General features: G+C 40.3%; 1 protein-coding gene across 1 annotated transcript in view; it reads left to right on the top strand.

Moving 5' to 3' along the window:
* Positions 1–24,313, top strand: part of TTC29 (tetratricopeptide repeat domain 29) — a 137,703-nt gene that overhangs the window by 72,565 nt on the left and 40,825 nt on the right. The window contains exons 8-9 of the mRNA XM_049815058.1: positions 9,432–9,555; positions 14,233–14,464. Of these exons, the coding sequence (XP_049671015.1) occupies positions 9,432–9,555; positions 14,233–14,464 (356 nt within the window). The remainder of the gene's footprint in view (positions 1–9,431; positions 9,556–14,232; positions 14,465–24,313) is intronic.

Raw genomic sequence — 24,313 nt, 5'->3', positions numbered from 1 at the left:
TAACTAGATATAAATTTGCTGCAAATAAGATGCTTGTCTTCGATGTTTTCGTTTCAGCGTCTGGCATTAAAATCTTCTTCCAGGTGAATTAGTTTGGAACTACTTCAACTTCTTACACAAATAATTTTGACATAAAGTAGTCTAATGCAATTATCATATGAAGTAGGAAAAAAAGAGATTAAAGTGAAGGTTGCGGCTTATCCTTGATTCATCCTATGTTTAGGGACTTCAGTGCATATGATGCATGATATAGGTTGGCAAATTGTTTACGGAGGAGGACTTGTCACCAGGTTTATTTCAGTGAGTGGAGCAAATTCTCCTGTTTGAGTTAGATCCCTTGTCTCTTGGCCTTTCAGAGCATATAGGGACAGCCACAATCACAGTTCTCTCCAGCTCTCTCATACATAATTCATGGCTACTCATACTCTGAGCATCCTAAATAAGCACATGGGATAAGATGTTCAAAAAGCCACAGAACAGACTTAGAATACCAGGTTCCATTTTCAAAACTGTCTTAAGCCTAACTGACAAAGATGTAGTTGCTAGGACACCAGCTGTTACAATGAGTGACTTTGCAATGGGTGCAAAGGTATCTGAGTTCTCAGTAGCATTCATTCGTTCCTTGTATTCACAAAAAGCAGCAGTGTGCGTAGAGGGTGGCCTAAGATAGCCAAGAGGACATTCCTAGAAAACCATGTATATTCATTTCCTCTCTCTGTGATTTAGGCATTCTGGAATGAGAGCACATATATTTATTTACTCAGAAGTTACAGATTTGGAGATCCATCTGAAGTCACGTTGCTAAACCCTTCATGTGAAAGACCATGCCAGTGCAAATTCTTTTCTTAAAAGCAGAGCTCTTGAAAGGAGTGGCTAGTGATTTTCTTCTGCGCCAAATCTGTACTCCACACCTTCTGGGAGCATTCTCTAGCTATCTGGGAGTGGACAGTCTCACTGCTTTCTGGTTGTTGCAGTTTGAAAAAGAGGAAAACCAGTAGGTAAGGAGAAATGAGAGGGGAAACTAAGAGCAATTTACTATTTAAGGCATTCTCCTAGGAGAGGAACATTCTGACTGATTCAAGTGAAGGAAGAACTCATTCTCATGTCTAGGATCAGGGATTTAACTGATAATCTATTGCACAGGTGAAGACACAACTGTAAACCTTTCCTCTGGAAAATGGCTGCTGTGGTATTTTTTATGGGTTCATCTGGTAGTTATGCCCTGAGAACATTAGCCAAATTAAACACCTTACATATAGGCCTGCTTTGAAGAGCTTTAGGTGCATGATAGGCATAAACTGCTCAGCCCTGTAAAATATCACGATGATTCTCAGCACCTTTCAGCCATTTCAGAACCTTTTATGTAGAAAAGTCTGGGCACCTATGAATCATAGAATAGTGTGGGTTGGAAGGCACCTTTAAGGGTCATCTACTCCAAACCCCCCTGCAATGAGCAGGGACATCTTCAGCTAGATCAGGTTGCTCAGAGCCCCATCCAACCTGACCTTGAATGTTTCCAGGGATGGGGCATCCACCACCAATCTGGGCAACCTGTTCCTGTGTTTCACCACCCTCATGTGAAAAATTTCTTCCTTATATCTAGTCTAAATCTACCCTCTTTTAGTTTAAAACCATTACCCCTTGTCCTATCACAACAAGCCCTGCTAAAATGTTTGCCCCCATTTTTCTTATAAGCCCCCTTTAAGTACTGAAAGGCTGCAATAAGGTCTCCCTGGAGCCTTCTCTTCTCCAGGCTGAAGAGGTGTTCCACCTCTCTGATCATTTTTGTGGCCATCCTCTGGACCTGCTGCAGCAGGTCCATGTCTTTCCTGTGCTGAGGGGTCCAGAGCTGGACACGGTACTCCAGGTGGGGTCTCACCAGAGCAGAGCAGAGGGGCAGAATCACCTCCTTCAACCTGCTGAATCACCTCCTTCAACCTGCTGGCCACAATTCTTCTGATGCAGCCCAGGATATGGTTGGCTTTCTGGGCTGTGAGCCCACACTGCTGGCTCATGTTCAGCTTTTCATCCACCAGTACCCCCAAGTCTTTCTCCACAGGGCTGCTCTCAATCCCTTCATTCCCCAGCCTGTATTGATGCAGGGGGTTGCCCTGTCCCAGGTGCAGGACTTTGCACTTGGCCTTGTTGAACCTCATGAGGTTCATGTGGGCCCACTTCTTTAGCTTGTCCAGGTCTGTGTGGATGTCATCCTGTCCCTCAGGTGTGTCAACCATACCACTTAGCTTGGTGTTGTCTGCAAATTTGCAGAGGGTGCACTTGATCCCACTGTCTATGTCCCTGATGAATATACTAAACAGTACTGGTCCCAGTATGGACCCCTGAGGGGCACCACTTGTCACTGATCTCCCTCTGGACATTGAGCCATTGACCACTATCCTCCGGATGCGACCATCCAACCAATTCCTCATCCACCGAACAGTCCACCCATCAAATCCATATCTCTCCAATTTAGGGAGAAGGATGTTGTGGGGGACTGTGTCAAAGGCCTTACAGAATTCCAGACAGATGACACCCGTAGCTCTTCCCTTGTCCACTGACGTAATCACTCCATCATAGAAGGCCACTGGGTTGGTCAGGCAGGACTTGCCCTTGATGAAGCCATGCTGGCTGTCTCAAATCACCTCCCTGTCCTCCGTGTGCCTTAGCATAGCTTTTAGGAGGATCTGTTCCATGATCTTCCCAGGCACAGAGGTGAGGCTGACAGGTCGGTAGTTCCCAGGGTCTTCCTTTCTACCCTTTTTAAAAATGGGTGAAATGTTTCCCTTTTTCCAGTCACCAGGGACTTCACCTGACTGCCATGACTTTTCAAATATCATGGAGAGTGGCTTGGCAACTACATCAGCCAGTTCTCTCAGGACTCTGGGATGCATCTCGTCAGGCCCCATAGACATGTATGTTCAGGTTCCTCAGGTGGTCATGAACCTGATTTTCTCTTACAGTGGGAGGCCTTGCTTCCCCCAGTCCCCATCTTGTGGTCCATCCACTCAAGAGGTGTGGGAAGAGAGGTTGCCAGTGAAGACTGAGGCAAAAGATTTGTTGAGTACCTCAGCCTTCTCCTTGTCCATTGTTACCAGTTTGCCAGTCTTGTTCATTGGGAGGATACGCTTTCTTTGACCTTCCTTTGCTGGCTCACATACCTGTAGAAGCCCTTAGTTTTATTCTTTGAGTCCCTCAAGTTCAACTCCATTTGCGCCTTGGCCTTCCTGACCCCATCCCTACACAGCTGGGCAGTGTCCCTATACTCTTCCTAGGATACCTGTCCCTGCTTCCACTGCCTGTGCATTTCCTTCTTGCCTTTTAGTTTGACCAGCAGGTCTCTACTCAGCCACACTGGTCTCTTGCCTTCCTTTCCTGATTTCATACACCTGGGATTGAGAGCTCTTGCACTCTATGGAAAGTGTCCTTAAAGATCTGTCAGCTCTGTTCTGCTTCCTTGTCCCTGAGGGCAGTTTCCACAGGGTCCTATTGACTGACTCTCTGAAGAGCTGGAAGTTTGCTTTCCTAAAATTCAGGGTCCTGACTTTACTCTCTGCCTGACCCATATACCTCAAGACTGCAAACTCCATGAGTGCATGGTCACTGCAGCCCAGGCTGCCTCCAATCCTGATGTCATCAATTAGCTCATGTGCACTGGTGACCAACAGGTCCAGCATTGCATCCCCCTCTGGTAGGGCTGTCTATTACCTGGCTTAAGAAGTTATCCTCAGTGCCTTCCAGGAGTTTCCTGAATTCCCTACAGCTTGCCGTGCTACTTTTCCAGCAGATATCGGGGTGTTTGAAGTGCCCCAGCAGGACAAGAGCCTGTGAGCACGATGCCTCCTGTAGCTGGAGTAAGAAGGCTTTGTCAACAGGCTCCCTTTGATCAGACAGCCTGCTTCCCTTTGTTGCCTTGGTCTCTAATTCTTACCCACAAGCTTTCAACCTGCTTGTGGCTATTCTTCAGAGACAGCTCTTCACACTGTCTACGTTTCCCCTTCCTCACCTGCCCCTTCTGAACAGCGTGTAGCCATCGATAGCTGCACTCCAGTCATAGGATTTTTCTCACCAGGTTTCAGTAATGGCAACTAGAGTTGAGTCACAACTGAATTCTGACATTCAGTTGACCAAAAATTCAAAGCATCACAGTTCTGGATTTATGCTCCAAAACCTTAAAAAAGTCTCAGGTAAGATACATAAATCTGTTTGTTTATGTGGGCCTTATTCTTGAATGCTTGAACTCAATGACTGAGGATCATAGAGACTTGGGAAGTTTTCATCCAGTGTCTTCATGGGAAATTTCATAAGGAGGTCTCACAGATGGGGAGATGCCATTCCATAAAACCCATTTATTCATTGTTTTAAGTAGAAATCGATACATTCCGTGATTACTTTTACTTCATAACAAGCAGCAAAAATAGCTCAGTACAGTATCTGTGACAGGAGAAAATAGCATAAGAAACATTTGAATTGGGTGTTGAGGCAGCTGGCCAAAGCAAGGCTGCTTTCGATTATCTTTGAAAGGTTGTGGCAACTAGGGGAGGTTCCTGAGGACAGGAAGGTTGCAGGCGTCACTTTTGTCTTGAAGAGAGAGGATCCAGGAAACTACAGGCTGGTCAACCTCACCTCAGTCCCTGAGAAGGTGATGGAATGAATAATCCTAGAAGCAATTTCCAAACATGTTAAGGACAAGAGAGTGATTGGATATAAGACAGGGAAATTCCTGCTTCACCAACCTGATAGCCTTCTAGGATAAGATGACTGGCTTGGGGGATGAAGGAAAAGCAGTGGATGTTGTTTCTCACAGTTTTAGCAGGGCTTCTGACACTGTCTCCCATAACATCTTCACACACAAGCTGATAAAATACAGCTGAGATCAATACACAGTGAGGTAGACTGGAAACTAGCTTAGCTGCTGGCCTCAAAGGGTGGTAAGCAACAGCATGAAGTCCAGCGGGAAGCCAGTCGCTATCGGTGTACTCAGGGATCACTACTGGCACCAAAGCTGATTAATATCTTCATTAACGACCTGCACGCTGTGACCAAGCGTACCCTCAGCGTGTTGGCAGGCAGTACAAAATTGAGGGGGAGTGGTTGACCCACCAGGTAGGTGGCTGTGCTGCCATTCAGAGGGACCTCGGCAGGCTGGAGAATTGGGCCGACGGCGGTCTCATGAAGTTCAGGAAAGGGAAATGCAAAGTCCTGCACCTGGGGAGGGATAACCCCGGGCAGCAGCCTAGGCTGCCGGCTGACGGGATGGAAAGGAGCTTGGCAGAGAAGGACCTGGGTCTCCTGGTGGACAGCAAGTTGCCCATGAGACAGCGATGCACGCTCATGGCCAAGGCGACCAGCGGGATGCTGGGCTGCATTAGGCAGAGCGTTACGAGCAGGTCGAGGGGAGCGATCCTTTGCCTCTACTCAGCACTGGTGAGGTCCCCCCAGGAGCGCTGCGTCCCATTCTGGGCTCCCCAGTACAAGAGAGGGAGGGACACAGTGGAGCGAGTCCAGCAAAGGGCTGCAAAGATGACTAAGGGACTGGGAGCACCTGTCCTAGGAGAGGAGGCCGAGGGAGCTGGGAGACCCCAGAAGAGAAGGCTCAGCACGGATTTCATCAACGTGTACAAATTTCTGATGGGAGGGTGTAAAGAAGAGGGAGCCAGGCTCTTCTCAGTGGTGCTCAGCGACAGGGCAAGAGGCAATGGGCACAAACTGAAATACATGGGATTCCATTTAAACGCATAAAGAAGAAAAAAATTACTGTGAGGGTGAATGCTGGAACAGGTTGTGGAGGCTCCATCTTTCAAAAGTCACTCAGAACTCTGCTGGACACAGGCCTCCTCTAGCTGACCCTGCTCTGAGCAAGGCAGATGAAGATTATCTCGAGAGATCCCTTCCAACCTTAACTATACTGTGACTCTCTGGTCTTTGTCTTAAGCAGTCCTTCTAGATAAATTCCCTTTATCCATGTAATGCTCTCTAATAGAACGCTTTCTGTAACCCAGTATGATGGATATTTTAGACAAACCTACTTTTCAAAATTCAAGAGCGGCATCTTTCATGAACAAAATTACACTGGTCCAGTTCTACCGGTTCTTCCTTGGAGGAGGAAAGGGCATAGAAAAATGGTTTGAAAAGCCAATGTAAAGAGAGACATTAAAAAAAAAGCATTGTAAGTTTCTGTTTACTCTCATATCAAACTTTTGGATATTTACTTGTCTGATGTATAGCAAACAAACAAATTTCTGGCAAGCCTGTTCAGAAAATATTGAATAAATGCATGAATATTATGTTGGTGACAGAATCTCCATACTCAGCTTGGTCACTTTTTCTTTACTTGTATTTTTACCTGATCTAGGCTAGACTTGTGCAAATAATTTTAAATTTGATGGGTAATGTCTTTACAAAGAAAAGATGACTGTTTCTCTAAAATAATGCATTATAACCATAACATCTGTGAGAATTTGCACTGATTGCCTTGTGACATGTTGGTCAAAGTGGCTGAGCCCTCCCTAATCACTCAGAACTTGTCTACAGCTTTGGAATTTTTTGTGAAATCTTTGCTGCAGATGTTTCCACAGACCATGGGAAACTGCAAATCTCTATCATGTGCGTTTAGGTATGTCATTTTCCAGGGAAAAATCTGACATAATGGCATCATGTTCTCGACTTATTCTGTCAGTGTCCACCATGGTAATGACTTCTTGTGAACACATGATTTATACATCCAATTCAATCACATGAGCAATCCTATAAAAGGTGCATATTTTCATAAAAGTCTAATAGGGGTAAAAATCTCATAGGGCATTTTAGCATGAAACTGGAAAATGAGTTGCTGTAGATATGTAATCTCTTCTGCTGAAGTCATCATAACTGTTCTGTGGGATCATGAATGACTATATCTTTAGGAAATTACACTTTATGCATTTAGGAAGGTGATGTCTAAGGAGATAGAAAGTATATGGCTATATAAAATAACATGTAGATTTTTGAAGGAACTATAAAATATTAGCCCTTTGAGTAGGAAAGACCTGTTTATCATGTTATCAGGTCTTGTGCAGGATAAAGTGTTTCAGTAATCCTTCTAGCATACTTTAAATATCTCAAGCTGTAGTGCTTTTAAAAGTACTTCCCTTGAAAAATTGTTAAACTGTACCAACCGATTGCTAGTTGGCATAAGTGAAGTTCTAACAGTGAGAAACATCTTTCTGATATGTATCAAATTGATTTCTGTTTGCTTGAAAGAGGTTATATGCCCTAGCAATTTTCATATTTTCTATATATGGAGCATAGGTTTTTATGTGAAATATAAAAAATGGCCAAAAATACATCAAAACATTTCTATTAATTCATGAAATTAAGAAAACCTTTTTACATTTTCTCCTGTCACTGATTCCATTTGCTTTATTACTTTCAGCCTCTAGCCCACAAACTTGGTGGCACAATCAACAAACCCCTTAGTGGCTGTTTCATCTCTGCTCTATTTGATTTCTCCACTCTGAGTAAATGATTAAGTTTTCATGCATTGGTTCAACCAAAATCTATGTTCACTCAACCACATCCTTTATTGATTACTTCTACTGCAAACAGTAGGCCAAGTGTGATATACATAATTGGACAGTTGTCAGGGGATGTGGGTGTTAACAGTCCTGTTTTCCCAATTGGAAACTGGAATCACCTTGATACACAAATATTCTGCACTGTTTCATTCTCATTCCTTGGACCGAGGAGTCCTTTTCCTCAGAATATATGTTTTTAACTCTCAAAGGTCTGGTTGAATGGATTTAATGATTATACCATATAATATGGTCTTCAAGTTGCACCTGTGCACTGCATATAGAAAACTAGAAAAACTGGAATTAATATTTGTCTAACACTTTAACCTTGTCCTTTAACTTATATAAATCATATGTTGTATTTCTGTGGGGAAACATTTGATTTTCTCTTCTTAGGAAAAAAAAAGGTTTAAAAAATGTGTTTCTAATTCTAAAATTTAGAAGCCTTTTGACATTTGGCAAATGTTTACAGTACAGTATATTTAATATTGTCATGATATTAAAATACTTAAATTAGGAAACTTTAGTAAATCCAACTCTGCTTACTGACAACTAAGCTTTACAGTAGCATATACTTGAACATTTCAAGCATGTTAGTTTGCAGTGTTTTGGCATCATTTTCTAGCAATCTAGCTCATCTCAGTCACATACAGATAATCTCTGCAATATTGTAAATTTGGAGCCATGCTTTGCTGTGTTTCCTGTTCCATGGCAGGCTCTACCCTGTTATAACTACTCTGATAGCATAAGACAGGGAATCGCAGACTTACACCAGATTTTGAAAGCATATATCCCTAATATGGTTTATAATAAAAACCATAATGTAAATAAACCCCAGTCAGTCATTTGCTGCAGGAGTATAACTTGAAGGTGTTTTAAAATGGTGAGAAAATAAATCACAATTCTTTATCACTTACAGGAACTTCTGTTTCTGTGAATTTCTTAATTAAGACTGGATTTTCTGTCTTGCTTGGTGGCTTGACATTTAGCATGCTACACTCCTACATCAGTGACTCAAGTTCATGGCTAATATTGAGGTCAGCTGCAGTAACACTTCAGCCTTAAAGGGAAAAAGAGCGCAGCGCCTTACTCACAAGCAAACCCAGATGTCTATCTTATATCTTGTAATCATACTGCAGAGATCTTATGTTGTTAATATGACCGGCTTTATTAAAAAAAGGAAATCTGCAAATGTTATTGCCAAAGTGCATAGCCAATTTTCAACTTAGATTCAGCTGTGACCTCAGGTTGCTCTGATCTCACTGGGATTTGGGGGTGACACCTGCAATCCACAGTTTATAGCTTTGCCTGTGTGACTTCGGCAACCTTTGATCCACCCAGCCAAAGTGCAGTATTACGCTCAGGGAAAGGCTGTCATCCCCGGAACTGAGAGACAGCACCGTTACAGAGACGCTGCTGCACCACCAGGGTTCTAGAGCAAGAAATGGCCACTCTGAATGCCAGGAGCAGAAAAAGTCTTACTGAAAAACTAGCCTTATTACCTCCTTCCCCTGTTTTGTCTGGATGTGAGGTCCAGCTCTATTGGAGCTGTTATCAGCGGCTCAGTAGAAAAAAATATTAAAATAATGGAAACTCCAAAACCCCTGTAAAATCATCACCTGCATTTTCATTCTTGGCCTTAAAAGATGGCACAATATTCTGAAGAATTTTGTTTTATTTTGCTCAAGGGATCCAGTTCTGCACGGACTCGTCTCATTGGTCTCAGCACAGGTAGTGTCTAGACAACCGTTTTGGAAATAAAGTCCAGTCGTGGATGAGTCATCACAAAGTAAAGTTACTTCAGAGCAGGGGGATAGATCTTCAGCATTTGGGGAAGCCATATAAGTGAATATTTAATTTTGTCCCTGTCCTTTACTTCAGTCAGGGAAAAGTGGCTGAATCGATTAAGTACTTGGGAGAGTTTATGAAGACTGCCGAGAATGCTCATCTAAGCCAAAGCCTGGTGGATGCATGTGTATTACTTGGGAATATTTACAATGAAAGAGTAAGTACTGGTTGTAGTAATGATGTCAAACAATTGGCTTTAATGCGTGGTAAAGATCTGGTTTTGCATATGAGATGACCCAGAAGGATTTGATCCAGGTGTTGTATCTTACAAGAGTTACCAAAGGAGAAGATACTGTGTGACTGAATAAAATGTGCCTTAAGTTTTTGGGAAAGGTGAAAATTTCACATCATATTTAACACATAGGGCTTTGTTCTAGAATGGGCGAGTAAAAACTCCAAATTCAAATCACGACAGACTTTCAGCGTTGTGAAAAGTCTGCATCCAAATCACCATGGGGGCCATATATGCCCATAAAGAGTCATCAATTAATGCAAATGAAATTTTACACTGAAATTCGTGCTTTTTAAAAATGAATGTATACTATATTGCATGCTAACAAGCAGTTTTTAATCTTAGCTTGATTTCTTGTCTACATTCTCTCAGCCAAATTTATGAAATGGGTGCTAGCAGCAAAGAGTTTGGCAAAAGGTCTGTGTTGGTAGTGGAAGGGCTTTCTTTTTTCTATGCCTCCATCCAGACTGATGGCTTTGATTTGGCCTGTTTAAATCAATAGATAGGCAGTGATGGACAATATTAAGCTAGAGTTAACTAAGAAACTCCCTTTATCGTAGTTTCTAAGGTCTTTTGAAGTGCTTCTTTGTGACCCATGTGCCAGTCTCTGAATTGTTCCTCTGGGGTGGACCCTGCAAAGGCGGCAGTTCTGTTGGCTGCCTGTCCGGGTAGCGGTTTCCATGCTTCCTCTGTCCCTTACCACACCTAGACATGCAACACTCGCGCTTGGTTTTTGAAGTCAGAAGCGTTAAAAACATTACTGCACAAGTGAAAGATTCATGTTGAGCCCTTTAACACCTGTTTTAGAGCTGAAATGCTGCATGAAATTATTTAGATACAATAAGTAATAAAAAGAATTCGTTCTGCAGACAGGACAATGTGGAAATTGGGAAACACTTTCACTATGAACAACATAAAAATAGAAATACTCTTTCAAAATCACTCTTTCTAGCTTCTGTTGCCTGCTTTCCTTTTCTATCTGTAATATATTGAACAGGCTGCTTGCCACTTTTCATTTACACTACCCCCAAATGCCTTTTCTTTTTTTCTGGATTCCTCTTACAGAGAACACCCACTACCAAAGTTGCTGGCCCATTTTTGTTTCATAAGCAGTAGAAAATTTTCTTACTCTGTAATCTCTAAATTAGCCTGAGAGTTTTCTATTTACATATGTTCTTAGCATAAATGCTGAATTTCCTGTTGAAAATTGAGTTTTAAAGTCTCTGAGAACTTGCTGAAGTAACTTTAAAATGGATCTGAAACTCAGAAGACAGTAGGGTAATGTAACACTGTGTTTAATTATTCTACTCCAAATTTGAAAAATAATTCACTAAATTCTCTTTAACTACTTTTATATTTCACTGCTGCTGCCACCATTGCTAATAATCAATTCTATGAGAAGTCATATTTTAAAAATTAACCTCTTTTTGCTTATTCTCTGAACTGTCTTTCTCAGTTCAGAATTTGCTGCCTTGAACTGAGGTACTGGTGTAGAAGGGAAGAAATGTAGTGACTTAATCTTATTAACTTACATAAACTATGTAATTTAAACATACCCAAAAAAATCTCTTAAAGTTTTCCAATTCCCTATTTTCTATACAATTCGTTTTTTCTGCAAGGGCAGCAATGTTTACCAAAACTGACTCTAAATTAACATTTCCTCTCTTGGACCACTGCCTGCTTGCTGTCATTGCCAGTATTCTCTAAGTTAAGCCATTATGAGGGTATTTTTATTCAACTCTACTTCCCTCAGTGATACAATTTGCAGTAGTACTGTCCTTCTTATCGAATTAAAGATATCTCTATTTATATCCGGATCTATCCTTGGGGACCTTTAGTAAACCAGGGATATAATTTTTACTGTTCTTCCCAAAGTGACTTTGACCAAATTCACTTTGCTCTGTCCACACTGTTGCTGTATCTTTACAGTTCTGTCATCTCACTATTCCATCACCATCACTGTCTGTCTTTAATGCTGTACACCCAGTTCCTGCTTTCTAGACATGATTGTTTTACCCATATGTTTCTTGTTTCCTGAAATGCCTGGGTTTGTGTTATGCATGAGTGTTAGGTCTAATTTTTCCCAGTTTGTTAAGCAGTTTGCTTACTTAATATGCAAACTCTGATGGAGTTAGCATGACACACTGTCATTTCTGATTTCACTTTTCTCAAGTTTCTTAGTCTGATTTGCTGCTTTCCTCTAACTAATTGCATCAGTTAACCTATTATAGTTCTCATGAATATGGTGGGTAGATGTTTCTGCTTTTTATCTATTATCCTACTGCTTATCATTCTTTATTCATTGCTGTGTCCTCATAGGCCTAATTCTGCTCTCCTGCTGTATTAAACAAAGCCTGAAGACTACCTGAATTTCTATTACTCTTTTCTCCTTTTTTAATTACAGGCATATTTTAGCAGTTATACAAATTTTGATCCAGAAAGTGGTATTAAGTGCAACAGGTATCAACTGGAGTCTCTCCTCCTGGTCTCTGTACTATGTGCAGAAGGGAATTTCAATCTTACTAAATCAAGCTGAGAGGGAAAGGGTAAGACAGCTCTGAAAATGTTTTCAGTCGGGAACTTTGTGCCACCAGGGCAGCAGAATACTGCACCAATGGGAGAAATGGAAGGCATCTTCCAGGGAGCAGGCAGACTATAGTTAGTGTTAATGATAGACATATAGAAACAGCCACAAGAAGTTTGTCTAGCTCTGACAACAGCCAGAACTGATTTCTTCAGAGTAAGGTAAAGGATGAACAGTTCCATAATGGTTGGCTCCCAGGAAGACTTTTTTTTGCCTTGTCTTGTTTGTTGATGGTTTTTTTTTTTCCACATAAGGATCTCCAACTTTGCTCTTAGTAGGGTTGTGATCAAGATTGTCATGATCAATGATCTGTTAAGAGGAGAGAGCCATCTTTAATTATTTTTAAATTTCTTGCTCTTCAGTTATATTCAATTCATCCCTATTCTATTGTAGTTGGTAGCAATTTTCAGTGTATTCCTGGTTTATATTTGCTGTTAGGCATACATTTACTTTGTCCAGTTTTATTAATATACTGTTTATTTACATAGATTGTATCTACTCTGGCTTTCTCCACTGCATTCTTGATGCATCCTAATGTTTCATTTAATCTTACTAGGTATTAGAGCTGTTTTGAATTTAGGAGAAGCCACTGCAGGCTGCCCATGTTATTTCAAGTCCACCTGCCTGAGCCTGAGTTAATGAGAACCTACTAAAATTTACAAATAGTTCAGGCAGTATGAATTACCTCTCATTTTCTAAAGAATTAATTTCATTTGCTATCACATAACCACCCAGGTAGTATTATTAGGCCTCTTTGAAATTCCTCAAAGCCTTGCAAAAACCTTCCTTTTTTACCTTTTTTCAACAATCTTGGCAAAATTGTAATCTGATTCTTTTTCTGTAATAGTTAAACATTAGACAATACAGATACTAAAGTTATTGCACGCTGCCACGTATAATGCCAACACAAAATGTACTACCTTTCAAGCCTGAATTATGCTACCTAGTTTTAATGACAAATGTAATTTATTTCCCAGCAATTCAATCTCTTTGTCTTTAAAGTTCTTCAAATCTTGTCTTTTTAGGTCTGGTGGTACGCTACTTTTTTCTGTTTAGGTCTGGTGGTATACTACTTTTTAAATTAGAAGCTTGCTTCTGCAACTCTTCTTTTGACTCCATCTCTGATGGTAACTCAAAGTAGCTTCACGGCAAAGAAGAAACATGCAAAAGATGAAGAAATATACTAAGAAATATTTTAGCTTTTCAGCAGTAGCCTTCAGACTATCATGATTTCCCCTAGTTTTCTCTTTATTCGTCTTTGGTCAAGAAGTTAAGGAGTTCTCTTTCTATATCTCATATTAAAAGTAGTTCTTGTTATACTTTTTTAAATTCCTCTTAATGTATTATCTGCTGTAGTTTATACTCCTTTTTACTGGACTCATGAATGTTGGATTTCTATATTTAGCAGGATAAAGAGATAAATCATTTGGGTTTTCTATTTAGCAACACTTGGCTTATATTTCTCCTACTGTTTCTCTTTTTGTTTTTAGGAATATCCCCGGGTTTTGGTATACCACTTCTTCACCCATAAATCTGTGGGGTTTAATTTCTCTTATTTTCTGCGCTTTAGGTCCATTATTTCATTATGCTCTTTTTTCCATTTGTAAGATTCCTTTTCTAAAATTTAGTATCACAATAGTAAATTAGGACCTTTCCTCCCATGGAGATGTTAAACTTAATGAAACAATAGTGATAATTTCTAAATGGCCTGGCTGGAATCATTATTAATACTTAGTATTGATATACTTAGGTTTGTATGTTCAAAATACTACACAGACAACCAAAAAATAATTCCATTCCTGAGAAAGGTATGAGTGGTGTTATCTGGATTTTAGAGGTTAGGAAACAGCGAGGGAGAGTAGTTTGCTTAATACCATTCTATGAGTCATTCTGTGGGCTGGCCTCTCAGCTGCAACATCTCTGAGGTGCCAGAAGAGCAGGCTCTAATGTCAAGGTAAAATACAGGTGACTACAAGTAGTTTTTACAATGCTTTTCTTTTTTTTCTGTTCTTTGCTAGGGCAACTATAATGAAGCTTTTGAATATTTCAGTCAGGCTTCTGAGGCAGCAAAAACTTTAAATAATTTGCCCTTAGTGGATGAAACAAAGACTTATTATGGCATTGCAAAGGCTCATAAACTGATGGTGGCATTTAACAGCCATATAGAAGCAGAGGATCCCATCAGCCTCAAGTACCTGCTGGCATGGAAGGAGAACAGAAGTGACATGTGCACTGACCCTCTTACAGTCGGTAAGACATTGGTTATGAAACGCATTAGTGCTGTATTGTCCTCAACGGCTAAGTCGTTTTTCTTGTAGAGTTTTATTAAATTATTTCCTGAGTTTAATCCTTGTACTGAATGGAGGTTAGATTTACTCCTTTGTGTGCTTATTTTAAAGGCTGAATTAAATAGGTTTAAATACAACATAGCAGGGAGAAAGAGATAGTAGTAGTTGCTATGGATGGTAACTTACTTTTTTCAGTGCTGTTTTCAAATACATCACAGTTAAGGGCAGACAGTAATGTATTAATTTAGCCAAGTATCATTATTTTAATCTTTAAAGAAAAAAGATAATAATCTTCATTTGCAGTCAGTTTTTCAAGTGCCTCTAAAAATAAGTTCCCTGTTACTAAAAGGAAGAAGTAATTTCTGCTTGACATAGTGGACATAGTTCTGAATTCAGAAGAACATGCTGTTTTATTTTTGGCATCCTTACGCTTGTCATTGGAGGGGAGGAAAAAAGAAGGCAACTCTATGATTTCTTCACTGTGTTTCCTTGTCTCAGATAAAGAGTAGAGGACGACTTTGTGTAGAGTAGACCTCTTTCTTCGTGGGTTAAATTTTCTATACCTTTTTTCCCCTGTACTATACGTTAATACAAGACAAACTGAATCATGCATTATCTCCAAGTATTGATAGTATTAATCTGTATTGTACTGGTGAAGGAAAAGGGGTAAGTCTACTCCACCTTAAAACTTTCCTCTCTGCATTCCTGTGGAGACTGTGAATCTGGAGTACAGTGGAAATAAATGACAGCTGGGGCAAAGTCATAACATGGAACTTCAGAGTTACTGTGTGCAAATTCCCTCAGTTATCTTACTCTCAAAGAGAAAGAACTGCTCGTCTGCTGTTTTCTTGTGTATCTTTTCCTTTCATAGAACTGGAACAATTAAGTATGGCTTTAGTTGTGAATTTTGTATATAAAATAAGTGGTTAATAGCCTTGTAATTGAAGATGTTGGCAGTTTAATAGGAGCCAGGATACCAGAGGCAACACTGGAAGCAACTGAGAATTGTGGAATGAGGACATTCATTGGCATGCTGAACAGATAACAAATTAGATAGCACTCTGTTTAGAGTTCCAGTGATGGTAACAGGGCAGCTTTTCCTCAATGAGAATGTGTTTCTTTTCCAATGACTATATATATTTATGATTTTTGCCTCAATAAGTGAATATCCAGCACTCTATGGATTTTGATGGCTGGCAGAGTTAAGTGGGTGCTTGTCTCCTGCAAGGGATAGTAGGTTTCTAGACCTGTAGTGGGGATGCCAAGAATTCCAACAGGGATGGTCAAAGAAGAATCCAATGTCAAGCAATTTTATATGCATTTCGTATGAGGATCATTAGCTGTAGCTGATGTAAATAGGAGGCCAATAAAAATCAACAATGGCAACAGCAAAAGAACCCGGAGCCTCAAAGAGATAGGATGATCTTGGTATTTTCAACTTGTATTTTACATCTTGCACCTAAAGAGGTGTTCTGTTCAACTTTTATACATCACTTTTTCCAGCCAATTGTGAAACTTATTTATATCCTGAAATTATATGTGCCCCTTTAAGATCAAGCTTCAAGCTCCTCTTTAACACTACTTCAGGGATAAAAAGAGTATGATTAGAATAGCCCTTTATGTCCTGGCAAGCACAGTACCAGTAACAAGTTTTGCCTGCTGAGATTCTCATCCTTCTGTATTTCTGCCTAGTTTACCCTCTATTACTTTTGGTATTACAGTTTTCATTTTAGTTCCAGTTAACTCCAGGAACCCCGTGGCTATTGCATATTTAGCAGCTCTTCCAGTTCAATATCATTCTTCTCATTAGTGCTCCAAGCTTGCTCTCATGATACCCAGATTACATCCAGGAAAACATAGTGTCACACTGTCAGCACAATCTGTAACGTTCTTCATGTGGTGTGTGCCAAATCTCTCATACTGGCATTACATTTTTAATATCTTTGTCTGGCAAAACATGACCTGGCACCAATTCAATATTAGGATTCACCAGCTTTGAGTTTCAGGTACAGCCTTTATCCTACCTTCCAGGAGAATTCCTGTGCATCGTATGATGAACTCATCACTTTGGAAATTCCTGCTGTGATAATAGGACAGTATTTCTAGCTCTTTCAAACAGCTCAACATTGATAATCTACTAGATTTTTCTCAGTCTTTTTGAGGATAAAACAGCTAAAGACAAGACACAATAGTAGTTCTTAATCCGCAGGGGAATTTAATGAAAGGAAGAAGGAAGGTAGTGAGTTTTTATTTCTAACTGTTCTGACTGAATAATTTTTCTGTGACAAAAAAATAAGAGTAGTTTCTGTATTCTTAGGCAAAAGAAATACTTAGGCTAGTGGAGGAACAATGACATTTAAATTCAAGTACAGCCATATACCTTATGTCTTTCAACCAAGGCTTATTTTCTAAATCAATCATTTCAATAACCAGGCAGGAAGAACCATTAATTACTCAATTTACCTCAACATTTATTAATAAAAAGGATGTTTTGACCAAAGTTGTCATGGACAAAAGGGATAGGATTGTCACAAAACAGTGTTTATAAATACAAAGGAGAATGTCTTTCTGTCTGCTGCATTTGACTCAGTCACCTGACTTCACTTACAAGAGAGTTATTTATGCCATTGTGAGATGCCACTGCAAGACCAAATACGTTTTTATTGATCTTTTTATGTTTAGTCAAATGTATAAAAAAATAAATTATCAGCAGAATCAGTAGACAAAAAGGCTTGTGACTCCATGGTAAAGCCTAAAAAGGAACCCACAGCGTGACTAACATTGTCATTGAAAACATTTCACAGATCTTGCAATAAATAATCTCCTGGCCTGCTGCCTTCTAGAAGGGAGAAGAATAATTAAAGGTGCTGAAGGCAGGAAAATTTTGGATCCGGTTTTGGATATTGATTACTTGAAATGAAATGCTGACCAGGAATTGTGTTTTCTGTGAATCTGGCAACTCTCAGCCCAGGTCATCGCATCTGGCAGGGCTATGCCTCAGCAAGAGACCTTGGATGCTTGAAATCATCTAAACGCTTTTAAGAGTGGACATAAAATGTGTTGTTTTCCTCATACTAGAAAGTCTTCAGTTGTTTTCTTGAGAAATGTTTTGTGGTTTTGACCACAATTTAAATTCACATTTCTTGACTTCGGAGATCTTTGCAAAATTGAGACATTTTACCATAGGTTTTCTGTGTTTGTTTTGTTGGGGATTTTTTATAGTAGCTACAAATGCCCCAGAAATGATTGTCTTACCCATATCATCAATTGCGAAGTCTTGTGATCAGTGGAATTATCTTGTACCATCAACTTCAGCATGATCAGAGCTTTTTCTAGCATTCCACACCTGAGCAGCCTTCAACGTGATTTAAAATGCATGCACCAGCTAAAACTATAGCTTGGAAAATACAGTCCAATGAGCTTTTGTTCTTACTCTCGAATATGTAGTTCCTCAGTATTCTTTCTCCAGCTTCCTCTCATAGATGTATGGAAGGGTACATTCCACAATGTGAACGTGTCCTTTTTCTTGTGTAAAAAGTTAAATTGCCATCATAGCAATTCGCAGTTTTAAAAGCTTTTTGAGATGTTTTATAGCCATGTGGTGGGTTGACCCTGGCTGAACACCAGGTGCCCACCGAAGCCATTCTGTCACTCCCCCCTCCTCAGCTGGACAGGGAAGAGAAAATATAACAAAGGGCTCGTGGGTAGAGATAAGGACAGGGAGAGATCACTCAACAATTACTGTAACGGGCAAAACAGACTCAACTTGGGGAAAATTAACTCAATTTATTACCAATCAACAAGAGTAGGGTAATAAGAAATATAACAAATCTCAGAACACCTTCCCTCCACCCTCCCTTCTTCCCGGGCACAACTTCAGTCCCAGATTCTCTACCTACACCTCCCACCCCACCCTGGTGCAGGGGGATGGGGAATGGGGTTTATGGTCAGCTCATCACACATTATTTCTGCTGCTTTATCCTCAGCAGGGGCAGGAATCATCACACTCTTCCCCTGCTCCAGCGTGGGGTCCCTCCTACAGGAGACAGTCCTCCACAAACTTCTCCAACGTGGGTTTTTCCAATGGGCTGCAGTTCTTCACAAACTGCCCCAGCATGGGTCCCTTCCACAGGCTACAGTCCTTCAGGAGCACACTGCTCCAGCGTGGGTACCCCACGGGGTCACAAGTCCTGCCAGAAAACCTGCTCCACCGTGGGCTCCTCTCTCCACAGGTCTGCAGGTCCTGCCAGGAGCCTGCTCCAGCGTGGGCTTCCCACGCGGTCACAGACTCCTTCGGGCATCCACCTGCTCCGGCGTGGGGTCCTCCCCGGGCTGCAGGTGGAGATCTGCTCCACCGTGGACCTCCCTGAGCTGCAGGGGGACAGCCTGCCTCACCATGGGCTTCCCCACGGGTGAATCTCTGCTCCGGCGCCTGGAGCACCTCCTCCCCCTCCTTCTTCACTGACCTGGGGGTCTGCAGGGCTGTTTCTCTCACATGTTCTCACTCCTCTCTCCAGCGGCTGTTTCTGTCTGTCCCAGCAACTTTTTTTTCCTTCTTAAATCTGTTATCCCAGAGGTGGTACCACCGTCGCTGAATGGCTCGTCCTTGGCCAGCAGCAGGTCCGTCTTGGAGCCGGCTGGCCTTGGCTCTGTTGGACACAGGGGAAGCTTCCAGCAGCTTCTCACAGAAGCCACCCCTGTAAGCGCCCCCCCCCCCCCCCCCCCCCCGCTACCAAAAGCTTGCCATGCAAAGCCAATACAAATCATTTTTCTGTAAAAGATGCAGCTAGCACAAAATTGTTAGTGTGTTGAAGAGCAGAGATCTTACCAGGTGCATTTTAGATTGCGCTTGTGTGTGACTTTGTCATTCATTAATAAAAGGATTATCCCTAAAGAATGGTAAGTTGGAAGTGAGATATGAGATCAAAGATTACACTAAATGAATTCTGTTAATGTTTCTCTACTGTGACTTACCACAGCCGTGTAATTTATGGGTCATTTTGGTGACAGTGTCCAACAGTAGAGCGGTCTGCTTCATAATGTGATAAACTGCTTTTTTACTGTCTCTTCTTTCTGAAGTACACTAATTCCAGGAAAACTTCTAACATTACAAATCTTGTCTTTCCTCCATTAATAAATTATCTTAGTTATCTCAAATGCATGCTAAATAAAACTGTTATGCCATGGCACTGTACCCAAATTGCTTGACTGTACTTTAGCAAATCAAAACCAATCTTCATCAGGAACATGCATTATAAATTACACTTTGCCCAGTAAATGTTCATTGGTGGTAGCAGATTTTTTGATCTGAGAACATTTAAGAGAAAGAAAAGATATGGTGCACTGATCAAAACTACAAAAATAGCAGGCCTTTGTACCTTACACAGGTATACATCCATTAAATAGTTCTTATATGATGTCAGTGGAAAGGTAGAGGCTTGTGTTAGCAGGTTGCTTTCGCTGCATATTTCATATCTAAAGCTCTGTCATAGATTTTGGCATCTCATGATGCTGATGTGGGACTACCTGAGTTGTGCACGTGCATGCTTTCCCTCAAAGCCACTGTTTGTGTGTCTGTTATATTGTTTGGCTCATTTATTATTTAATAAGTTCTATTCTGCGGTTAGCACGTAAAGTGGGCAAATATATAGGTTTGTATGGTGACTGAAATTAGCATGCAGTCTTAATATTTTCTTTTAACATGTTTCTTCTTGAAAGTATATTAGTGAGTTTTGTAACTAACTTGTTGAGTAAAGATAATTAAATGTAAACACCGTCAGTGACAAAGTAGCTAGACTGAATTTGAACAGGCCAAACTGATTTTCTTCCCAATCGCTGCTGTAAAGAGGATGCGAATGCTTCAGACCCTCATTTTGGGAGGCAGAGAGCATGCCTGTGCCTCCCAATGACCCTCTGGGCCCCTCCTCCCTCTCAGTGGTCTGTTTGCTGTGCAAGAGTCTGGAGATAGGATCTGTAATGGGCTCTGCTTCAAGCTCTGCATGCTTACGAATTATGTCAATAGTGAGTTAAACAAACTGAGTGTTTGTTTATTTTTTTCAGAATATATTGTTTATATGACCAAAAATAATGAGAAATAGAAAGGATTTTAGAGACAGATTTTGGAGTTTTCTCAGAAAATACAACTGAACGTGAAATAACAGAATTATACACTTGTTCACACTGTTAAATAAGAACTACGATTTTAAATTATGAAAGGAAGTGTGTGACGGACTCCAAGGCTGTCTGTGTGCCAGAGGCACAAAGGCTTACTTCTTAATAAGCATGTTTCGAAAGTTGCTCAAATGCTTCAGTGTCCCCTTCTGAAATTCACAGGATGACTTCTGCACATTTTTGTGGGGTTTATCAAATAGAATAATTTGTCCATTTCTGGAAAAACACTGTGGTTAGAAATGCCAAAATATATACATTTAGGAAAGTGATTACCAAAAAAAAATGTTGAGAGGTGGTTCTTTTTTCCTTACAATTTTCTAAACTTCTACTGCCTCTTCTTATTCACATCACTTAGCACTCATCAGGTGCTGAATTTTAGCTTATCTCACTTTTAATTTTTAAAAACTTAATCATTTTTTTGTACTGCTGTACCTTTGATATTAATGCAAAATACCTTAAGTAAATGTTGAAGAACAGAATGCTTACATATAGATGTTGATGACATGGAACAGGTGTGTTCCAGAAAACTGGCTTATGTGGATGTGGTTCATATATCTTATTTATTATTAATTGGGGTTTGGTTTTTAAGTATTTTATTAAGTCTGCATAGTGGCATACTCTGATATTTTTAGAAAGTGAGAGTGATTATTGCTTGGAATCAAGTGTGAAGAGAACAACTGAGGGTGATGGAGGTTTTTTGGCACATTGTGATCAGTGGTCAGGCACACCAGATTCTCAATGAAGAGTCTGAGAACGCTGTTTAAACATCTATGTCAGTTTTGCCATGAGTGCAGTAGCTTGTTTTGTTTTCTGCTGATGGCTGAAGTTCGTGTGAAAAAACATGACAGGCGAATGCTGATATTCAGTGTTCTTGTGCTTTGTACAAATGCACTATCCAGGGTTTTTTCCTGTGATTTCTTTTTAAATACTGCCTTAAATAGTGGGGAAATGCTAGACAGGGTCAGATCTAGGCCAGGTCTGTGGATTGGCAGTACCAGATCTGAGAGGAGGGTTCACAGAATATTTTATTGTTTAACCATGGAATAATGTGTTAGGAGAAGTTTCTTCATAGTCTGCCAAGAGTTGGCAGTTCTTGTATGTCTAAGTGGTGTTATAACTTCAAAAAGTTCACTGTCGTCCTGTCTAATGTGATTGTGAGTGTTCTTGTCATCTACAGTTATATAAAAACCTCTTAACCAGAGGAGAATTTGGATCTCAGCTAGATTTTTCTTCCATCTGATACTTTCTATGGAAATGTCTAAATCATGCCGTGCATTTGCTTTATACACATCCTGTGCTAAACATTGTTGGCATCCAGCTGTATTTTCTCAGACAAGCTTTCTAGATCAGCAGAAATGGTTCCCTAAATAAGGTGAATTGTTCTTTCTTGTGGAAGAAAGATGTTGGAAGTGGTGTTCAAACTACAGTATATTGTCAGACCCTTTAGTGTAGCTTTATGCACTGAACTAGTGTAGCTTTGTGCACTGCAGTGTCAGTACTTGTACCGAAAGTGGAGTTTCTTACCAGTATAAAAAGTGAAAATTCTCAGGGAAGAAGCTCAGTCCTGCTCTGATTCTGTAGGACACTTGACCGGTGCAAAAGAAGTTGAAGCTCTTGCCCAACCCCATTAGGTCACTTCTGGAGAAATCCTCGATTTGAAGGCACCTAGACCTTTTAGGTTTTCCTGCAGTCCAGAGCATAAGAATGCATTGACAAAGAGAAGAGTCGTAAAGCAGAACAGCTGGCAGCTGCTGTGCTCTGGCAGTCCCCTGATGGTTGCAGGGCCAAAGGAGGAATAACCAGTTGGCATACTTTGAAGTGGCCCTAGGGCTCCTCTGCACGTGCCCATCATAGGTCCCTTTGCTGTGTACACGAGCAGAGATGTCTCTGGTGGTTTTATGCTCTTGTTCTCAAAAGGGAAAATTGATCCTCAGAAAGAACCAAAGAGCAGACTTTTATGTTTTTGTTTAATATTGAGAAGGTTGTTGTCATTTAGACTTCATAAAGAACCTTTTATTGGTGCTGTCTGCAAACATGCCAACTGAGAGAGATTGACCTCAGGCCAACATGAAAACAGTTCTCTGCTGCAAACCCTTCCTTACCAAAAGCTCTCCAACAATCTTTGGACACAGAAAATCAAAGCCAAGACAAAGAAACTGTATTCAGTGCATATTTTCTGTAAAAGAACCCTTAGGTCATCTCAGGAGTCACAGTCAGTGTATCAAACACCTTCCTTCTCCTTGGTCTCCCAAGCCAGCTTTCTTTTCTGCATCTTTGAGGGTCTTTTTTCTGAGATGCCTTCCCCTGCCTAGACATATCCTTTTATGTTCCTCTTATGTTTAAGTAACAAATTGCTGTTTTTATTAAGACTCTCTGGTCTGAAGATGGTCAAGATTTAAATGATTTACATTTAGAACAACCCACTCTATTTTCGAAAGTGAAGTGTCATACTTCCACAGTTAATGTATTTGTGAAACCATATTTCTTCTGCCCAAACATCCACCTCTCTTTTTTTTCTTTTCTGTAATCATCAGGAATATTTTGTGATTTTTTTTTAACCATTTCTGAAAGTTATTTTCTTTTTGTTTCTCCTCCTTCCCTGTCTGTTCTGTGCCCTACTCCTCTTTTGTTTTCTCTCCTGTTCTTCACTTTTATGTTGCAAATCATACTCTCTCCCTTTTTGGCCCCACACCTTCATTCCAAACCCCAATTTTGTGTATGCTTCCCGTCAATGTTTAAGGAGCATAAGTCAGTTACCTCTGTACCCAGTAGCTAGAATTTCAATCTATACCTTATTAGGTACATCTTTTGTGCTTGTAGGAGAATCAATAGGGGGGTTTTTAATAGTCGTGTTTCAGTTTTTTCATACTTACCTTTTTGGCACTGTTCTTCATGCTCTGTGTTTTTTATTATGTTATGATCAGAGAGTACACCGGAACGAATCACACTTCATATTGAGTATCTTGGTAAGTTGGTTAATAGAAAATTGTGAAGGATCAAAATAGCTTTTAAAGAGATCTTAATCACCTGTGCGAATGGATTGACTAAGTTTAAGTATACAACTAGGTGATTAATTATCTTAAAGATCCAAATGCATGCTTAAGTAGATGACCATGCCCCTAGGCTCATCCACTTGTTTCTACTCAGTTAAGCATTCAATATTATCTGTAATACAGCGTATTCCGGTTGAAGGGCTCATACAAGTCTTGCCACAGAGCCAAGTAATTATACAGTATTTTCCGTAGTGTGTCATACAAGTAACATCATTTTGAACATGTAGCTACTATCCTGTAATACTGACATTAATAAGTATCAGATAGAGTAGTTGATATGGGGAGGCCAATTTGAAATTGTTCTGAATCAAAGTTGGTTTTCTTCTTTTTTTTTTCCATGGTTGCTACAGTGTTTTAATACAGTTCCTTTTCCTAAAAATTCTGGCATATTTTTTATTTTATTTTTGAGATGTAGCTGCTATGGATGTTAGTCAAGCACAGTGTAGCTGGTGTCAGCTCCTGTGGGGTATTAATCTTCTGCAGCAGTTTTTGAAATGGGAACTGCAAGTGCCCAGCACCTCTCATATCTAAACCTTATGCTTATTCATATGATAATGACAATGTCTGCAAAAGCCAGTACTCGAACC

This window comes from Accipiter gentilis, chromosome 12 (assembly GCF_929443795.1).
Source record: "Accipiter gentilis chromosome 12, bAccGen1.1, whole genome shotgun sequence".
Lineage (NCBI taxonomy): Eukaryota > Metazoa > Chordata > Aves > Accipitriformes > Accipitridae > Astur > Astur gentilis.
The sequence above is the reverse complement of the archived record's forward strand: the minus strand, read 5'-3'. Positions and strand labels throughout refer to the sequence as shown.